The sequence below is a fragment of the Nestor notabilis genome, unplaced genomic scaffold (genome assembly GCF_000696875.1).
Source record: "Nestor notabilis isolate BGI_N333 unplaced genomic scaffold, ASM69687v1 scaffold15637, whole genome shotgun sequence".
Lineage (NCBI taxonomy): Eukaryota > Metazoa > Chordata > Aves > Psittaciformes > Psittacidae > Nestor > Nestor notabilis.
Window position 1 is genome coordinate 99,179 of NW_009936223.1, and position 20,067 is coordinate 119,245.

The window sequence follows — 20,067 nt, forward strand, 5'->3', positions numbered from 1 at the left end:
AGTTAATGGAACATCTGACCTTCTGGGGCTTGCCTGCTATTCCTTGTAACTGAGCTTGCATTTTTATGTTGCGATGTGCTGAGCTGGCCAAAGGGAATCTGGGCACTCAGCAGTCCATGCTGTTCCAGCAGTTTCCAATTTGCTTGCTTTTCCCATCAGCTGCCTTCCATCTGAGATGAGTTGATCGGGCATTTGTGTACTTAGCATGCCGTGTTGCATCACATCACCTTCTATCCAGTGCCTTTTTTAAACTGCCTTGACACATGACAGGAGCAGAGCACACAACTGTTGTGATGAAGATCACCTGCGCTCCATTTGGAGCGGTGTCCAGTATGGACTGCTGCTTGTTCCCTACCTATAATGTCCTGCTACACTGTAGGAATGGATAGCAGATGGCAGGTGAGAGAGGTAAGCAGGAACACATGGCACAGGGGGTTATCTGAGGGTATCCCACATGTCCTCGGCTGTGTTGTGCAGCCTAAAGCCAATAGATAGGCAGGTTTCATGCTTAGCCAATACTTCTGAGTTACAGGATATTCCCTAGCAGCTGTCCGACTGTCTCCAGCAGCTCTTAAGCATCACCAAGACCTTCCTCCCAAAATACATTTTTGGAAAAAAAATTCCAGCAGTACTGTAAACTGCTTGGAATAATGGGAATGCCAATCTGCGGATGAAGCTTGTACATGCACAGCTCCTTCTCTTTAGACCAGTTTTACCTCAGGCTTAAACACCTCTTGGTTAACATACATGGAAGTTATAGTCTAGGTTTTCATTGCTGCTTGTGAGTGGCACACCCTGAGGTGTGGGTAATGTAGTTCTAATGCAACCGGATGTGGTAAGTAAGTAGAATGGAGACTGTATCGCCAGGAAACTCTCGCCTTTGAACAAAAGATGTAGCTAAATTACATTGCAGACATTACACTGGGGTAAAATAATCCCCATTGGGGAGATTTTCCCCTATATTATGGAGGGTGGGGAAATGGAAGTAACGTCAAACCACTTGCCTGGCATGCTTTGGGAAGGAGCCTGCATCTACTTACTGCTTGCTCTGCACTTTTGCTATTCTGTCTTCATCAGTATTTACTGATGCTGAAATCTGAGATATAAGTAAATAAATTACATTACCAGCTCATCTATTCTTAGCTTACAGTACCAGGCGATGGCATAGCGAGGAGATTAACAACCTCCCATTGCTGCAGCCCAGTAAGTCCATTCAAGCAGCCTCTTTGGGACCCTCCTGTTGACTTTCTGGCCACATCTGTCTGTCAGCACTGTGGGAACGTTAATTTGGATATCAGGCTCTGTGTATCTGGATCCTTTCCAAAGCATGTGCTCCCCAGCTTGCATCAATTTAAATATTTCAGTTGGAAAGGAGAATTTGCATCTATGGCTGAAACAGTTAAAGAGTTACAAAGACCTGGCATGGCAAACGTGGGCAGACGGGATCTACTCTGCAAAGCAACTACTGCCTTTGCTGGGAGTCATCTGTTGTTGCTCGTTGTTGCAGTCTGACTGACAAGTCCTGGTGGACTGTGTGTGCTGAAACTTATTTAAATAACAGCGTATTAATATATGTATTTATCAGGCTGTTGACATACAAGGAAGTATCCCACAAAGAAAGGGATATAGTTAATAACGTGTATGGGTTTATCTATGCCCGAGTCTCTGCACCTCTATATGCCTAAGCTAGCTCAGTGAATAATCATAACCTTAACTGATACATTAGTCCTGAACCCCTCAGGAGTGGACTTTAGTCAGTAGAAATACATGGATGTGAGGACTGGATTTTTAGGTTTGAGCTTTTATGTTATAAAGTTCTATTTTTAAAATAATTTACTGATTACTAATCATAGATTGGAGGAAATATGATATAAACAATAAACACTAATACTTTACCTGCTTACAAAAGGATTAAAAAGGAGATAAACTCTTGCTAAGTGGAATCCTGCACAGCCAAGACAAATGTGCTAAGTTTAAGGAAAAGTATTAACTTACTTAAAAAGTCAGAGGGTTGTTTTCATCTGTGTTTATTGCTGTCTTCCCTGAAACAATGAGAGTGTTTCTCACTGAACTGATTTGGGGTTGGCACTGCCTCAGGTAACTTTATAGCAGTTAGGCAAGCCTACATTAAAGCAGACTTTAATCTCTTCCAAACGCACGGATTTGGCTTTAGATTAGAGCACTGTCCAACTGGCTTAAGCTAAGCAAGCAAACTGTTGTTAAGCTGACAACCCTTCCTAGGTAAATGCTTCACGAAATCAGACCAGGTACTGATGATGACTCTTTAGACACCAAAAAATAATTTACCAAAACCAAACCCATTTCTAACCAGTTTAGATAAACAGCTACAACTGTTGGGCCAACAAAACTTTCTATATGTAGAGTTTACAAAGTTACTTTATATCTTTCTTCTCATCTTCTTTCTTTAAACAGAGTGGAAAAGAAATTCTATTCCCCATCACCAGGATACCGGGGCATTTACGCGGGTAGATCAACATCTTTCATGAAGAGGAAGGAGATCTCAGAGAAGCAGTTTCGTGTCACTGGGGCAGGGGAAGAAGCTGTTTCAGAATTCTGTAAGTTTGATTTTAAAAATGTAACTGTTTTTGTTCACCACACGTAGAATTTCCTTATTGTATAAAATGGTCACACTCTACGTACGTCCCTGGGGCCCAGCTGAGGATTTATAACGCACCCAAATCAACAGGTGCAGGTTGTGGGGCTCATTTTGGAATGACCACTGGCTCTTGGCATGGCTGAATTCCCAGAGTTGTGTTTTCTGTGGTATCTCTAGCGAAGTCTGAAGGAGCCAGATCACTTCGCAGGCCCTATAAAGGCTGTTTTTATGGAGACTTGGAGCATATTTATGTGCCGCACACCCCCCCACAGCCTGTTAAAAGAAATAATTCAGTACAGGTTTCCATTCTTATCTTAATACTCACATTTGTTTTGCAGATCACCTTTAAAAAGGCTGTAAATGTACTATAGGGCTCAATTCCCTGTATGAGCCTAAACCTTGCAGCAGGTTTCGAGCCATGGGCTGTTACATACAGGGCTGTGTGGTAACTCTGCAGGGCAGACACTCGTTTTACAAGTCCCTAAAGCCTAAGGAGGAGAAGTTGTTCCTCACCAAAGATCTGGTACTGAAATGCAGCGTGGGGCAAATCCTTCGTGGTCTAAATGAGTGTCTGTCCCCTGTTGTTTTAAAACCAAACAGACAAAGCTCAGAGCATCCCTCTAATCCAGTTGGATCGGGTCAGATTTCCACTACTCAGCCCTGTAATAGCAGTGTAATGGTGTTCAGATGATTCCCGTGTTTACCCAGGCTAACACTGTGTGCTTTACAGGTGCAGGCTGAATATTAATTGTACATTTCTTACCTCTAAACCCATTTCCATTGCCACTAGAGCAGGCAGGAGAAGGAGACCCTTGGGGTCTGATGACAGGAGCAAAGGCACTCTTCTGTTTGACAGCAGGGAAGACGGAAGAGGAGAATGGAAGGATGGAAGAAGCGCTGGAGGAGCCAACTGTCGGACTTGAAGACATTACTGCAAAAGAAAAAGTGAACCCTTACCAGAAATGCAGGCACAGAAGTTTGGTAAAACTGCTGAGGACGTCTCCCTTCTTTTTACTTCTGTAAGAAAATCTCAGTCTCGCCCTGAGCTACAGTGTAGGTAAATAGTTAAATAATAATTCAGTAAGTAAACAGCTGTTTAACGTATTATTTTATATGTGTGTACATATGTATTACACACACTCCTGCCAGAGAAAAACCAACGCATGCAAGGAAATGGTAAAACTAGTAACTAGAAGTGGGACAGTACCAAATTCCAGAACTGAATCCCACTGTTGTTATATTTGTGGTTATCAAGGTAATACAGTTCTACAGAAAATTAATCCACCGCTCAGCTCTCAGAGTGATAACGCAGTTCATACACATACAACTTATTTTAGAGTGCTTTTACACAGGACTCAGAGCAGCCTGTGCTAAAAGTGATGGCTACTTGCTTCATCACCTGAAGTTGCAAACTCTACCTTTTTTCTCACTGTGGCCTTTGCCACTTTGGAATCCGTATAAGGATAAAAAAATGAAGGAAACACGAGTAGGATTCAGTATTCACCTATTCTTGAAAAATGGGAACACTTCCTAGTTCAGACTAAAAAATACCAGAACCCAAATCAGAACCTTTTACAAAGGTTTCCCAAAATCTTGAGTACTTCTCTTGAAGGACATCACTTGCTGCGTTTCCTGATGTGGTAAATGAAGTTAAGCAGGAGCAAGAATCAAATGCAAGAGGAGCAAAGCACGTACAGCCATAGGGGGATCCTGTGGGAGAGCCGTTGATGAAGCCGGGCGAGCCCGGGACGCCCAGGTTGGACATGGGGACGTTGCTGTAGCCGTTCATGCTGTTGCTGGAAGTGCTGTAATTGGACTGTTGAGGTGTGGAACTGGAGGAGTAACCTCGGGGTGAGATGCTGCTCGTATTGCGAATGTAACCTGGAAGAGAACACGTTGCAGAGCGTGGCAATGGGTTCACCTCCAAACTTTCTCCTGTATATTCCCTGCTTAAGTAAATGATTTATTTAAATCCAGATTCATTAAAACATTTAAGGAAATGCCATTCAATTCAGTGGGGGTTCTGCACACGCTTTCAAGTTAAGCAATATTAAGTGTTAAAACAACACGGGAAACTAACTTTCTGAAGTGAACTGATGTGTATTTTTCTAATCACAGTTGATTAAAAACTGAACTTTGTTCTAAGCCCTGGAAAGCAGCACGTGTGCTTCTCCCTTTCTGAGGTAGAATTCATAATGGAAGTGGGATTTTCCACTGTTTTAGAGGGGAGATTATACTTCTCAAATTATTAATGAATCACAAATAAAGCAAGTACATTACCAACGGGAAATTACAAACTAGATCTAGTTTGAAGCTATTTTTTATATACATATATAAAGTATCTATAAGATACTCGACTTGGGGAGAAGAATAAACTGGGTAAGTAAAACCAGTTTTGTCTGTAAAAAACAAGTCACAAATATTTGAGAATCAAAATTTAGCCTCTTCTTTTCTCCAAAAGGAGCCCTGAAGAACACCACAGCCACCAGCATTAAAGTACAAGGCTATTATTACAGCTGCAAAAGGCTTTTTTCCATGGAAAAGCTTTCATTAGAAAGGTGGGATCCAATAGCTACTTTAAACACGGATACCATTTAGATATCAAGCCAGGTGATTTCTGCCCATTTATATTATGAAGTTCCAATTCAGGGCTGGTGAGACCTTATTAAGAGAAGCAGAATTATCTGAACGATGACTTTCAACACAGCAAAGGTACTATTCACTTCCTCTGACATGGTTTTACTGCTGTGGGGTGTTTGTTAAACACTGCATTGCTCCTGCAGTCAGCCACAAACTGCGTGTTACTGGAATCCAGTGCTCAAAATCCAAATATTCAAGAGTCAAAAAACACCCAAAGCTGATGTGTTACTGTTAATACACCATTTATGGCGTGTTTTCCTAACTGTCGATCAATGATATTTATCATACGACATACACAAGTTAACATTAAGGTAACAACACCAAAGCAGCAACCTTAAAAAGAAAACAAGGGAATTCCCCACCTGTTTAACCTGTTGCTGTCCTTGTTTTTTATGAAAACACAGACACAACCACCCCAAAAAACCTACTGTGGGGAGCAGGGGGAGGATCAGGGTGAAGCCGGTACCAAAAAATACTAAAAAATGACTTCACACACAGCTAACGTGGTGCCTGGAAGCTGGTACAGACAAAGCACCATCCAGAATGGCAGCACACCTCCAGTTCTATTGCAGACAGGTCAAAGCCACCTTTCTGCCCACGAGCTGCGCAGTAGAGAAGTTGAGGAACTCCTGTGGTGCAACTGTGGTTCAGTGTTTCACTGTCTAAATTAACAGTGCGTCACTCGCAGCACTTACCTTGGTTGTTCCCTTGTGTCGACTCTGAAATGCTGACTCCCAACTGGCTGCCGTAGGAGTTAATTCCCATCATACTGCTGTGGGCGGGAGAGCTGGAGAGTGCAGGGATCTGGGCGGGATTCCGTGGCACGCTGTAGAGCGCCTCCGCGATGTCTGCAGCTCGTTTCAGGATGATGTCCTGCGGGACGAGGGGACGAGGTCAGAAACGTGCATGGAGAAACGTTCCAGTGCTTATTACCAAACCTGGCCATGCACCAGTGCCCTGCTGAGGAGCCCTTCTGACCTGGTTGTTGTGTGGCGTTCCATACAGTGCTTCAACTAGGTCAGCAGCTCGTTTCAACAGCATTTCCTGGAGAAGGAGCAGATGCATAACATCGATATTTGAACAGAAAAGGATTTCAATGCAAATAAAACCTCGGATCCCATTGTCTGAAGCGAGTGCTGTTTGTGTGTGTTCATTCTGAAAACCAGCGCCCTTCAAGAGCCGTTATTTACCACTTATCTGACAAACTGAACCCACTGCAGTACCTCAAACCTGATACCAACATCACGGGTCACGTTGGGAAGCACGGCCGGGGTGGGAGACGTGCCGGCACCGCACAGCACGCCCTGTGCTCCCGCTCATCGGGAGCTCTCCGTGGTCCTGAACCTGCCCTCGCCTCCAGAGAGGGAAAGAACTTCCCAACATCCCCAACTGAAACAGGAACTGTTCCCTTCCCAATTTTGATGGATATTCTTTTGCACAGACACATAAAAAACTGATTAATCCCCACGTCCATTTCTGCTTTCTAAATAACAATAACCAACCAAACCACTTGAGCTAGAAGGTATCTTGTGTTACCTCTGGTTATAGGGAAAAAACGACACAGTACAATAAATATCTGAATACAATAGTCTTTCATCATGCAAAGAGGGTAATTAATTGGTACTTCTGGTACTGCACTAAAATCAAGGAATACAGTCAGGAATGTCACACACTGTGCTGGGTGCTGCATCAGTACAGTGATATGGATAACTGCAAAGGACAATGGACATGACCTGGGAAGATACCTGCATTGGACACTCATTTTATCTACCCAGTGTTTGAGCTCTAAGAGATAAAACTTACCGGCAGCTGTGGGTTCCACACAATCACATTCTTGTTTGGACTTACAACTAATTGGTGAACTTATGTTCAGATGTAACAGTCATTTAAGATACAATTTTGTCTCTAAGAGAAGTGAAAGAACATATTTAGTGAGCTCAGTGAAAAGCTATTTTACCTTAGCTAGTCTTTCAGGGTCCCCAGGATGTCTCGGGATGACCTTCTGCAGTCTTTGGAAGCCATAATCTATGGTAGGTTCATTTAAAGCTGAAAGGAAAACAGGAAAATAACACCACATTATATGAGTATGTCTGTAGCTATAAATCTGTATCTCTATATATCTTTGTCTACATTTCATTACTGAAGACTGATGGGTTTCACTGCTACTCCCCAGAAAACCTCTCCTTGCCTGGGTCCGTAGGAGGTGTCACTGCCCACTGCTCAGGTGAGCCCTGATCACTGTGTATGCGACAGGCTGAATAATAAGCTACTCCCTCACTAATCTCTTTTCAAAGACAAGACTTATTCTACCACGAGGAAACCTGGGACACACAAGCTCTTAATGCTGGGCTGTTGTACAGACCGGGCCCCCTGACTCCTGGTACCTGAACTCCACCAGTTTAGTTGTCCAGATGTTTCTGCCGTTGCCATGTAATGACCTGCATGGTGCTCCCGGACAATCCATCAGCGTGTCTGTAATTTGTTACACAATTAGTGATATCTTTCTGCTTACAGCTAAGCCCTGAAAGAATTCTGTGTGCTCACGCACGGATAAACGTGCACACCCCTCCTGTGCTGGCGTGTTCTGGTGGGCACAACCAAACCCAATTTACAGGCTTGGTTTCTGCCAGTGTCCCACAAATGCATCCAGAGGGAGGGATGTTGATACAAATGACAAAATTCATGTGAATGCTGAGTGATGTTTGCAAAACTTCTTGCTGAAAGTATTCCAAAGGGTCACACTCGTGACTTTGGCTTGTTTGGAAAGAGAGCAGAGAAATCTCAACCTCTGCACTTAAAACATCAGTTTCTGATGCTGATTTCTCATCATCTATCAAAGGCTGAGTAATTTAAAAGATACAGCAGGGAGGCACTGCCACAAAAACACCCCTTTAAGGATGAATCTATTTACTTTTGGGCAAAACTCCCTGTGTCAAACAAGTTATGGTACAAATACAACTTACAACAGCTCTTCCCCTGTGTTCATTAGACAGTCGGAAATGAAAAGTACCATATTTGCTCATCTAATAAACACGACACACACACCCCCCACACCCCCTCTGACATTTTGCCATCACAAACTGGGGCACAGCTATTCATTAGGCACATTACCATCAACAGTGGTGTGTGGTCAGGGTGCACACAGAGCCATTCACTGTGGTGATGGTAACCTCCAGTGGATAAACCAAGATATTCTGACCCGGATCCTCAGTCAGTAATAGCTGGCAGAGCCCCACTGCCATTGCTGATGATTTCCTAAGACTTCAGACACCTTAAATACTCTGTACTGTGAAATCATGGCAGTAAGAATCTAATTTCTGACTGGTCAGTATTAAACTCCACATTAATACAGAAACCAAAAGTCATTGTACCACTCTGCACGCTCAAAGGCTTCGACTGCCTCTAATCCATTAGGATTACAAGTGTTTACTACCACAGTTACAGGTATGGATTTAAGGATTTCCTTATACTTCCGAATGCATTAGAATTCAAACGACACATTATACCAGGGCACGTTCAGTCAGTAACGTTAAGTCCATCAGCACCATCCTCGCTCGGAGGCTTCCATCCTCCTGCACCATTTGCCTTTCTTTTGGAAAAATAAGAGTGGTATTTTAAATGAGCAGTGGCATCAGCACAGGAAACCCCAAGTGCAGGAGGTGCTGATGGCACCTCCTGCAGCTCCCAAACATCCCCAGCACCTCGCAGGAAAACCGCCTCGGACACGAGGAGGATGGAACTACCCAGTGAGACAGCCTGTTACCCTGGTCCAGACCCTCTGTTTATCTGTGCCTGTCTCTCATAGAACAACATGAAGGTAAAAGGTCATATTCCCCACTGAGACACATTTTATATTTACTTTTTATTAAATAATTATGGCATGGCACGAAGTTTAAATATTACAGGAGATAATCAAGTGGGAATTGAGCAGAGAAAATCCAGACCTGAGAATTTAGTCTTGGCTATACTTAGAATGTCTTTGCTCTCCACTGGGAGCCATTCTGGTTTGCTTAAGGAGTTTAATAATACACATTTCAACTGCCACAGAATCTACATCCCATTTAGGAAAGGGCTTTTTTGGGGGGGTAGGGGTTTTTTGCCAATAATCCTGAGAATTATAGGCCAATTCTCTCAAGAGCCTACATATCATTTTGTGCCATGTCTCTTCTTGATTACAAGTCTAACCAGTGAAGTTACAGATCTTAAGCTAAGCAAAAGCGATGTAAAATCTATAGGAATTCAAACATACATACACAGACTTTGCTAAAAATAGCTAATGGGAATATACAAAATGCTAATTCAGGAAAAAAAAATTGGCTATTATTCAACAAACATTTTTCCAATGGATTGACACGGATATTTTCATTCTGATAAACAGCAGCAAATCATTTCTCAAACAATGTTGAATTGTTCTAAGAAGGACTCAACCATTTTGAACCAATGTCTATATTATGTCTTCCAGCACAAAAGGTTTTCTGTACAGCTTGCAACAAAATTGGCTGCTCCTAGCGTCACTCATCATTAAAACAAAAACATCTCAATCATGAAATCCTCTCAAAAACCAGCATCCAACATTTGTGGAAGTAAATGGCACCTCTTCAACTGAAGGGCAAGATAGAGAATCCACCAGCAAGTTCCAACAGCTTCCCCCCAACAGCATTTCCACTGAGAAAAGAGCTACTGGATCAGCTGTGATTTATCTATGTGTTACATAGAAATATGCCAAAATTATACCCAAATGCTTTTGAGTTCATGGATTCAGAGACCATAAAAGGCCCTGACACAGCAGTCGGCTGCTCATTATTTCCTACAGATCAGATATCTGAAGTGAAACCCCCAAGAAAGTGGACTCAGGTGCAGGAAAATCCCTTCAGCAACTCTCAGATCAAGTGTTTTGGGGTCTCTTGAATTTCCCACAGTTTAAAACACTGCATGAAATCGTGTGTGCAAAAAAAGAGCAACCATCTAGTGAATAAACTAAATTGTCAGTTAGTCTCTAAACCTCGCTCTTGCATAACTGCTTTACCACCAGAACTGTTACAGTCAGCAGAGGGGAGAGCTCTGAACGCCCCCCAGTCTGCCAGGTTTTATCTGTGACAAGGCTCAAGCAGACTATGGCACAGTGCTTCCTCTTTGATACTGTTCCTTACCCTGCAGACCCCGTGCTTTCAGTTTAAATACAACTCTCCAGCGATTATGACTCACTGGAACAGGAGAAGAAACAATTTCTCACACTTGAGCAACCGATGCCATGACATCTGTCTGCATCTGCAAAACCCGAAACAGCAGCTCAGCCCCATTCATCTCAATGGGGACTAACTCAGATACCCAATGATAACAGTGCTGACATTTAAAGTATTAATTATTTCACCACACATCAAAGCACATAAGACTGTGGAAGGAAGATGATGTTATGAAGAGCTGCACAATTTATCAGGAGTGACAGCTCATTCTCATATTGCCAGTGTACACCCTGGGAGACGAGCACTCCCCCTCTTTGCCAGGCAAAAAGGGCCACATTTCTGGACCCCAGCAAAGTTCTGCAGCTCACCTCTGCTTTACCCCATGGAGCGGAGCAGGGGGCAACACGTCCTCTGTTTGCAAAGTCTGAATGAGAAGAAACAAATTAGGCAGAGCTCTAGAAATAGCCTGAACCCAGACAACTGGGCCAGAGGGAGCACGGTTTTTGGACTGTGGTGCCTGACCTTAAAGATGTGAGAGAAAGGCACCAGTGGCCTTAAAGCCTGAATTCCACCTTTCACTAGTGAGCACCTTCACCGAAGCCAACAGTGAAGAGATGCCTGGTATTCACCCAACAGAATAAAACCTTTCCGTGTAGCCAGCTCCAGAAGCTCACTTCCTATAATCACACTAATCCTGGGCTTGGGAGGTACCTACTCACTGGTCAGGCTACTCCGAGGGGTACATTGCGGTCTAGGGTGGGAAGGACGCTGCTAGAAGCATGCTGCCCCATCCTGTGTTCTACCTCCTGTGTTGGTAACAGCTTTCCAGACACCCCACTCCCTCCCAGCGTGGCGTTGTCCCCTGTTGTGTGTGTCTTTCATAGGCTAAAGCAGTGGTAGAGCAAATGCTTTCTGTCACATCAGTTGTGTTCTGGCCACACGAACTTGCTCTTCCAATTTGTAGAGCTCACTGCACCCTTGTAAGTGTTGTTTCCCACAAGCAGGTAACAAGACCTTCTCAGATCTACTTACAAGCTTTAGCAAGCCAGTACCCTCCTACCCTTGGTGCCTGGCACAGAGACTGACACAGTACAACCGGGAGTCCAACATATCCTACAGATTATTTTATATTGCATTGCTCTGACAAGGTAACCCCTGGAGGATTTCTGCTCAGCAAGGAAAATTATGTTCAAAATCTCCCTGATATACACATTTCCAGGTTAGCATCTCTGTGACAAAGTAAATGCCGAGCTGTGATCAAACTTGAGATATGAAAGCCTACGAGACATATCCTCAGCTGGCATAAGCTGATGTAAGCGTTATTAAGTCAAGGGAACTATAATGGAACTACTTACAGCAGCAGAGCACTGAATTTGTGTAGTATTAAAAGCAGAATATGAGGCTACTGCTGGATTAGCAGCAGAGAGAAAATGCTTTATTATTTTAGGAACAGCTGATGAAAGAACAGCAATTCAGACCGGGGTGGGGGTGTGTGTGTGTAACCTGTGTGCGCACCTGATTAAGGTGCACACAGGGACTACACGTTTAGTTGGGGTGATTTAAAACTAGACCTTTTATCTCTCACTTTAAGTATATACAGAACTACTAAAGCATGTAAGTTGGTTCACAGCTGCCATTAACATCTAACAAGGCACTTCTCTAGCTTTTTGCTGTGCTCTCTCGTACACCGTTAGATGTCCACAGAATCCTGTTGGCTTCACTCACTCTCATAGAAGTTTTCCATCTGGGAACCTTATGGAAAAGCCCACACATCACATTTTGGTGATGAGAGGAATTTGATGGCTGAATGATAGTACTGAGGAGTGGGAATGCTGACAGCCCCGTGCTAGCACAGCACACCGCGCAAGGAGCCGATTAGAAATACACATCACAGGACACATATGAACTCCTGTAACAGCTCCACTGTGACATACCTTGAAATTTATATCCCATTTTTATATTCATCTTTTCAACAGTTTAGCATTTTCTTCTTCCTAAAACCTGTCTTACTGTGATTCTTTAAAAAGGAAGAATCGGAAACATTAATAGTTGACTGTATATTAAGTATCAAGGGTGCAGGCAGATAAACGCAGTACAAAGATCACTGGTTTTCTGTTTCCATATTTTAGAAGAGTATTGGGGTTCTGGTGATTAAAGGATATGAGTAGAACCCAACAGATTTAGTTCCCTGTCTACCTTTCAGCTTCCCTGTATAACCACAGGCAAGCGGTTCATCTCTCATTGTGCTGTGGCAATGGAAGCACGTGTCTGTCTGTAAACTGGTTGCCCACATCTGATGCATTGGGACCCTGATGAACCCTCTGAGGTTTGGTTTTCTATGAATAGTTATTCTTGTTATACCTGGGAAGTACCTATAGGCAGCTACTCAAAAGCTACTCATGACTTGACCCTTTGTGCTTGTCATCTGAGGTTTTCTCTTGGCCGTTAATAAAGGACTTAATACAACACGACACTGATAGCACCAGGGCTCCAGCTGTTGCTGTTCCTAGTTGTGACAGAACTACATCTTCCCATGCTCTTAGTTTGCAGGATTTCACACGTTTTTGTTATTAAACTAATAAGTTTCCCTTGTTACCAATCAGGTAACTGGTATTACCAATAGTTATAAATCTAGTAAAGCTTCCTCTTTGGTATTTGATGTGCTATTTGTCTGCTACACTCTACCCAAGAAACGGCTGCACCTCTCTGCTGCTACTGCGTGCGTTTTACAGGGCGCTATGGATACACACATGCGTTCTGAGGGCAGTGGCATTTAAACAACCTTGTTTCCTGAGGCTGTCTTCTGGTAGCTTCTCTGCTGCCTAATAACATGCTTGAGCTCTTCACCCTTTCTTTCAGCTCTCTCTTACCATTTTCACAAGAGAGCACCTTTGACGCTCCTACCTGTCTGCTAAAACCTGACAGAAATTGGTTACGAGGTTCAAAAGCTGCTGTGAAAGTTCGGAGGAAGACACCCAGGCAGAAGGATCCTGACTGCCTGCGCGCGGCTTGCCTGGGTTAAAATCAATGCACTTGTTCCCAGCAGGTTTCAGCCACAGCAAGGAAGAAAACGTCACCATGTTATTTTCATAGCTCAGAAGTTGTTTTTACTGCTATTAGCAGCAACAACCTGGGGAATTCATGGCACAGGTGAGGCTGCACCTAATAGCTGTGTTTATCGTTTTGCCTGCCATGGCAGGAGGACCGCAGGCTCCTCCATGGGCAGATTGAGAAGTTGCCTGTTCCACCCTCACACTAACAGCTCGGCACCTTCTGTGAAATGCTGTTTTGTAACATGTGGCAGGAAGCACCCACTCGCTCCTCAGAGAACAGTAACAGATCTGTATCCCCATGCCAGTACCAGCACTAAAACAGTATATTTAACTCTATTCCCTTGTGATAGCACCTACATGTGTCTTTATGTCCTTTCTGGAGGAAGCACTCTAATTAAGTCAGTGTTAAAGCACTGCACTGCAGTCTGACTTTAGTCCCCCCTAGATGGTACAAATAAGTCTTGCACTTACAACAGCTTTACATTAATAAGATGACTTTTCTTCACAGAGAAATGCACATTCCTATTACACATCTCTGTGTCGCTCCAGTCCTAAGCCTCTTTCAGCACAGGTACCAAGAGCGCAAAGTAATGCTTGTGCTGAAGACACAAGCCTTCAGAAGCAGAAAACGGCACAGAAGAACTTTACGTTTAAATCTGTAATAATAACTAGAGAATGTCTACTAATAAAGGGGATACAAAGCAGCATAAGACAGTACCAGGATCCTCACAAATTGGTTCTTTCTCAAGTCCTGAACTGTCAAGATTTTCATTCACATTTTTCCACTTTTGGAAAAAATCTAATTCACTTCACAAGTGATGAAGCTTTTACCTTCAAATTTTTAATAACAAAAATCTTGGACCTTCACTATTATTTTTGAGTTAAATTATGATTTAAATTTTGACAATACAGAAAGTCCATAGAAAGAGGATTGTTTGGCTTCAAAAAAATAAATCAACCCTTCCATTTTGAGAAATCTGGCTACGATTTGGTGGGAACGAGTCGTTCAATTTAAATATAAATCCATCCTTCAGAGCTCAGCACACCGTTTTTCTCCAGTCATGCTTAACAGGCTCCAGAAACTGTAACGTATACAATGTATGCCACGACTGGTACTACTGGTATCGACAGTTCAATGAGATGGTCATCTGGGCACATCTGATTTCTTCTTTTCAGATCTATAGGTACTGTTCCTCTGCCAGCAGAGGTGAATATAGGGCACTAAAGATGTTGATCATCCATTTAAGAATGAAATAACCCCCAACAGATTTATTTTCCACTCAGCTCATTGGCTTCACTCGATACAAGATGCTTTCCTTGTCCTTTGGGATTATCCTGAAAATTAAAGGTTACCCCCAGTGAGAGGGAAATGTAAAATAAATCCTGTTATAAATAAAACATCTTCCAGTATACAGAACAATGCTACTGTGCTCCTGTACACTCAACATACCTATAGGCAGACCCATATCGTAACAGCATGGCTCTAATCTGGAAAAAATATTAACATGTGTAGTACCAGCCCTGCACAACAATGAACCTATCTCCTCACACGTCCAAATGTCACAACCAGCCGAGCGGCCTTCAACCAGCAAGAGGCTAAATAAATAAAGCAAGCAAGCAGAGAGTTGTCAATACTGATTACCAAAGGAAAGGGCCCCGAGCTCCTCCAGCGTAAATCACAACCACCTACCTGTGTAAATAAACCTGCCTGGTGCACCCTTGCAAAACTGTTTGGATTTGTATGATAATGTCACTTCAACCACGCCGGGAATGTGACGTGGAGGTGTCTGAACTCGGATGGCATGAGGCGTGATCAGCTGGGAAGTAACAAAAGGAGAGGCACGATTACAACACGTCTGTGTTAATCCCTTGCTTTCACTTTCCACCCTCCAAACACGCTTTATGAGTAAATGCATTGCTTATTGCTGTAATGGAGACACCACGGATCAGGCAAAAGTGTTCTATTTGGTCTAGTTCCTCACCTTCAATAGAGAAAGATTCATTTTAGGATAAACTGTCACCAGGAAAATTGTACTGCTTATGCTGACTGGTTAACTGCTGCCTTACTTCTGGACCCAGAGGGAATTCTTCCTCCTTCTCAAACTCCAATCCTTTCTTTCTTACTTTAGTTACCTTTACTGTCTCCAGACATCTAGAACTGCTCCGTTCCGTTCTGGGTATTACTGAGCAGCTGGCTTCAGTAGTACCACACAGCAAGGAGTTCCACAGAGAAAACTTGTCCCATAGATTTCCTTCACACAGGCTTATACACCCCACCTTACATACTGTCCTGGGTTCACAGTGTGTGAACTGGGCTTAAACCACAACACACACCACAATTTTCATCCCATTATTAGAACAGGAGTTAATTAATTCCCACTAACAATTTTAGCAGTAGGGAGGCACCTCTACCTACCTCACTCCATACAAGCATGGTCCCAAACACAACTTGCAGCCCATCAAAGAAGTTGTCTCCGATGATGATGACCATTGCTCCACCTGTAGTCCAGCCCTCACTGGGGCTGATTGCTTTGATGCACGGTGTGGCTGAACAGAACAAAAAGGACAACAGAGCATCAGGTTATAGGGCTGTTTTCCCACTCAGATTGGAGACTGCAGCAGTAGGTATAAACCCTTGCAGGAAGGCCCTCCAGCCATTCACCCATGAAGGCTGCTTTACCATTCCATGAAGCCCAACAAATCAATACACAAACAAATACATAAAGAAATGAAAGCGTGTTTTCTGCCTTGCTGGTGTTAACGACTTGCCTATTCATTACTGGCACTTAACTTTGTGTCATTAAAGCCTAATAGGCCAACTGTAGTGGGTGGAAAAGAGAAACACTTAAATGATTGTGCAGAGGCTGTTTAAAAACCACCCCATTCATTAGCATATGATCACACAAAAACCCTGTGGAAGGAGAGAGAGATTAGATTTATTAAGTTCATCAATGGGTAAAAAAAGATATGGGAATATCAAATGTTTCCTCCAATTCCTACCAGGAGACAATTTCTTGATTTTATAGAGTAGATTTTTTTCTTCCCCCTTCTCTCTTCCATATGTTCAAGGCCTCTGGACTATACATCCCATCAGGAACCCAATATGGTTTCCAGGCCATAACCAAAGTCAATCCATCACTCCATTCCCAATGTTGACAGGGTCAGAGGTGGAGGGGAACTTTGGCAGTGCTCCAAAAACACGAGACTCCTTTGAACAGCCAGTCAATCACATCCAATCAGTCAAGGAAAAACTGGATGGCTTCCTAGGCAAGGAATCCTGGGATTTTCCTTCTACCATTTCACTGCCCGCTGGGGGAGAATTAACACCACTCTGAATTCTTTACTGATTCAATCATTTTCTTCCAGTTCATTAATTCTTCTTTTAGGTTGATACAGGGCACAGTTAAGAAGTGGGGCAGCAAAACATTATAATGAAATAATATCCTTTCTTGTCTTTTCTATTAACATCACCAGCTCTTCTCACTTTCACTAGCTGCAGGGGAGGGAAAAGGAGACACAGATAGCAGTTTCCAGCTTAGTGTCTGCGTGAGCGAGGTGGAATGCACTGGGAATGAGTGCATGGGGAGGGGGAAAGGAGGGGCCAACCGGTTTGAAGCTTAACAGATACAAGTATTTGTAATTGCTTTAATATAGTCCAAAACCCATCCTGCAGCCGGCCATGAGCCTTGCTTAGCCAAACAAACTAAAATCAATTAGTGTCAGTCTCCTTCTGTGCATTGTTATGCTTTGCACATAGTTTGTTTAAGGGAACTGGTGACACTTTTTCATACACATCTTGTGCTGCAGCAGTTCTGTTTAACTAAGATGTCATGTTGCCTAATTTGCCTGAAATCAAATCTATCCCAGCTGAACGAGAAGCCTGAAATTCAGATAATACTTTGTGTTTCTGTGTTTTTCAGCTCTGCAGTACACGCTAATTAATAAACTGGGGGGAGGGGGAGTCTCTTAGATGTAAAGAAGATCATATTTTGCATGCAGTAGACAATGTTTTCCTGCCTCTTCCTTCTCTAACCCCCCTGAGGTTCTGTAGTTCCCCCTTAGCTCCCCTTGCCTCCTGAAAACAAATAGAAATTTGAAGAATGGGTAATATGCTTTCACATCTGTGGACTGTTCTTCATACAAACATCCTACCTTCTGAGGGGTCAAGTCTCCTTGCTCTCCGGCCATGCTTGGAGTTGTTGTGAACAAACATGTTGTCAGACACTGCCAGCACGTGCCCATCGACATTCACTGTTGTTGACAGCACAACCTACAAGTTTAGAAAGGGAAGAGAAAGGAGGCAGGTAAATAATGTGCTTTGAAATTCCACTTGTGAAATATGAATTATTCACTTGAGTTAAAACCCTGTTCTGTTTGTAAAACGGCATCATGTCCTGCAGGGTTTATTCCCCAACAAGAAGGGGAGAAAATATTTCCAGTCTTCATTCTAGGCATTAATTCCATTTAATACAGCATCCTAAGGGCCATATAAAGTCCTTACTGTATAATGAACCAGCTACTGCAGATGGCCCTAAATCTCGTTCCCTATGATGCACTGTAGCATAGCTGATGGCAAAGAGGGCTGAATATACCAACCAGGGGGGCAGGCTGCAGAGCACCACAGCAATGTGCCCTCTGATACACACAGGCAGATTCTGAGCCATCTGCTGTACTTCGCTCACATGCAAATGGATCTGCATCTGCTTTAAAAATAGAGGTCTCCATTGACTGAACAAAATGCAAACTCCTACTATGTGAAAACAGCACCTTGGGTCACGTCTGGGGTTTGACATTCGTGTGCTTAGAGCCTCCTGAAAATCACCTGAGCCCCAAGGACTCCACATCAAGGTGCAGTTTCTAAACCTTAACGTCCACGTTGCTGGGTTCCAGTAGTGTATCAATTCTTAGAGGGAGTAACTGTGTATGTTAATTAATCCCACTCAGTTTTCTTTCACGATAAAACATCCAAAGGTGTAAGTCTTATAAATCCAGAAATATAAGTGCCTTTAAATCATGAACTTTCAGGAAAACCCAATCAAAATGTGTTTTAACTCCTGAAAGAAGCAGCATCTTGGTGAAACTTTCAGGTTTCAACCATTAGTGCAAATCAGCTGAACTCCATTCAGCTGCCACACAGCCACAGTAATTCACAGCTCTGGAGACTCCAACCCTGGGTGTGTTCATCAGTTTTCACGGATGTAGCTGTCACAGTCTAGGTAGGAGAACGTCAAGCTCTAATTGTTGATCAAACTACATTCAGCATATAGCAGGAGAAACTTTGCCCTCTACGGGGTTCTGCTAGCTTAAAGAACACTTACTTTCTTGAGACAAATTTAATTCATTCCAAAAGGCTCTTGTCATACTGTACTCTTACACTTCTCAAGCATTCTTGTCACAAAATGTGTTGCTTTTGTGTGCCAACTGATTTCATCATTGCACATTTGGGTGGAGTGAGACTCCCATCCAAAGGGAACGCTTCCCGCATGACATAGCTGAACCCACTCAGATGCACTTCATTATTTTCCCTTAAACAATGGAAATAAATTTTAATCTCCCACTGGCCAGCCCAGAGCACACTGTGGCAACAGGGGAATAGACCTGAATTATTCCAGTGTCTGAAATATTTACGACAAGTGTTTAAATTGTAACCAAATGTAAATAAAAAGTATATCATGTATATACAGTTACACTATATAACATATACATATCTCGGCTCACATACACAAGTACAGTGCACACACACCCACATGCTCTCGGGATGAGATCTTTATAATACATGCAGGCTGCAAGTATACACATTCCCTGTTTGAGTAACCATTTGGGTGTAAAAGTTGTGCACAACACACGAGCCATATTCGGGTACGAGTTGTAGAGATCCCCGCAGCGTGAGTAACAGCGCTGCTTAGAAGGTAAGTCCTGAGCATCCCCCATCCTCTCAGCCAGCAGGGATGGAAGAGACACTTTTAAACCTCTCTCCATGAGTGGTTCCATTTTTATCCACCTCTCCCATTCATCACAGGAGGGTCAAAGTCACTTGGCAATTCACGGGTTGGGACCTGGGGTAAGTAACTGCAGTGTTCTTGGGGACAGGACTAAATGCAAAGTTCAGACCTGGACCTGAACGTTCGCAGCAGTTTTGGACCTTGTGAGCCATAGTCTCTAAGGTACTGTTGAAATTCAGCAGAGACCTTTGTGAACTGCTACAGCACTGCTAGCCAACTCATTATCAACGATGTGGAGTAAGGACACCATGAGATTATGGACATAAAAATTACTGAACTTCTTCACTTTGCTCCAGTCATTCCCCCTTGCCCGATGAACATGACAATCCAATTGTTTTATACTTGAAGATTAAAACCCAATGTTTTATGGATAAAAGGAAGAGGAATGTGCATTCCACTATGGTCTCTAACTCCCAGGCCCTTCCCTTTCACAAGCCAACTGCTTTCCCCCAGTGAGTATTTCCTGGGTCATGAAGGGTGACCCTTTCCATCTGGAATCAATCAGTCAACTCCTGACAACTTCCTGAAACACCTCACTCCATTTCCTGTTCTCTCCCCCTTCTCTCTTTCCC

At 43.2% G+C, this 20,067-nt stretch overlaps 1 protein-coding gene across 1 annotated transcript in view; it reads right to left on the reverse strand.

The window, feature by feature from the left end:
* Positions 1–20,067, reverse strand: part of EBF2 (early B-cell factor 2) — a 120,281-nt gene that overhangs the window by 5,732 nt on the left and 94,482 nt on the right. The window contains exons 8-15 of the mRNA XM_010018235.1: positions 17,646–17,763; positions 15,910–16,040; positions 15,184–15,310; positions 7,215–7,303; positions 6,236–6,301; positions 5,953–6,130; positions 4,313–4,498; positions 3,381–3,548 (exon numbers count right to left, since the gene is read on the reverse strand). Of these exons, the coding sequence (XP_010016537.1) occupies positions 3,381–3,548; positions 4,313–4,498; positions 5,953–6,130; positions 6,236–6,301; positions 7,215–7,303; positions 15,184–15,310; positions 15,910–16,040; positions 17,646–17,763 (1,063 nt within the window). The remainder of the gene's footprint in view (positions 1–3,380; positions 3,549–4,312; positions 4,499–5,952; positions 6,131–6,235; positions 6,302–7,214; positions 7,304–15,183; positions 15,311–15,909; positions 16,041–17,645; positions 17,764–20,067) is intronic.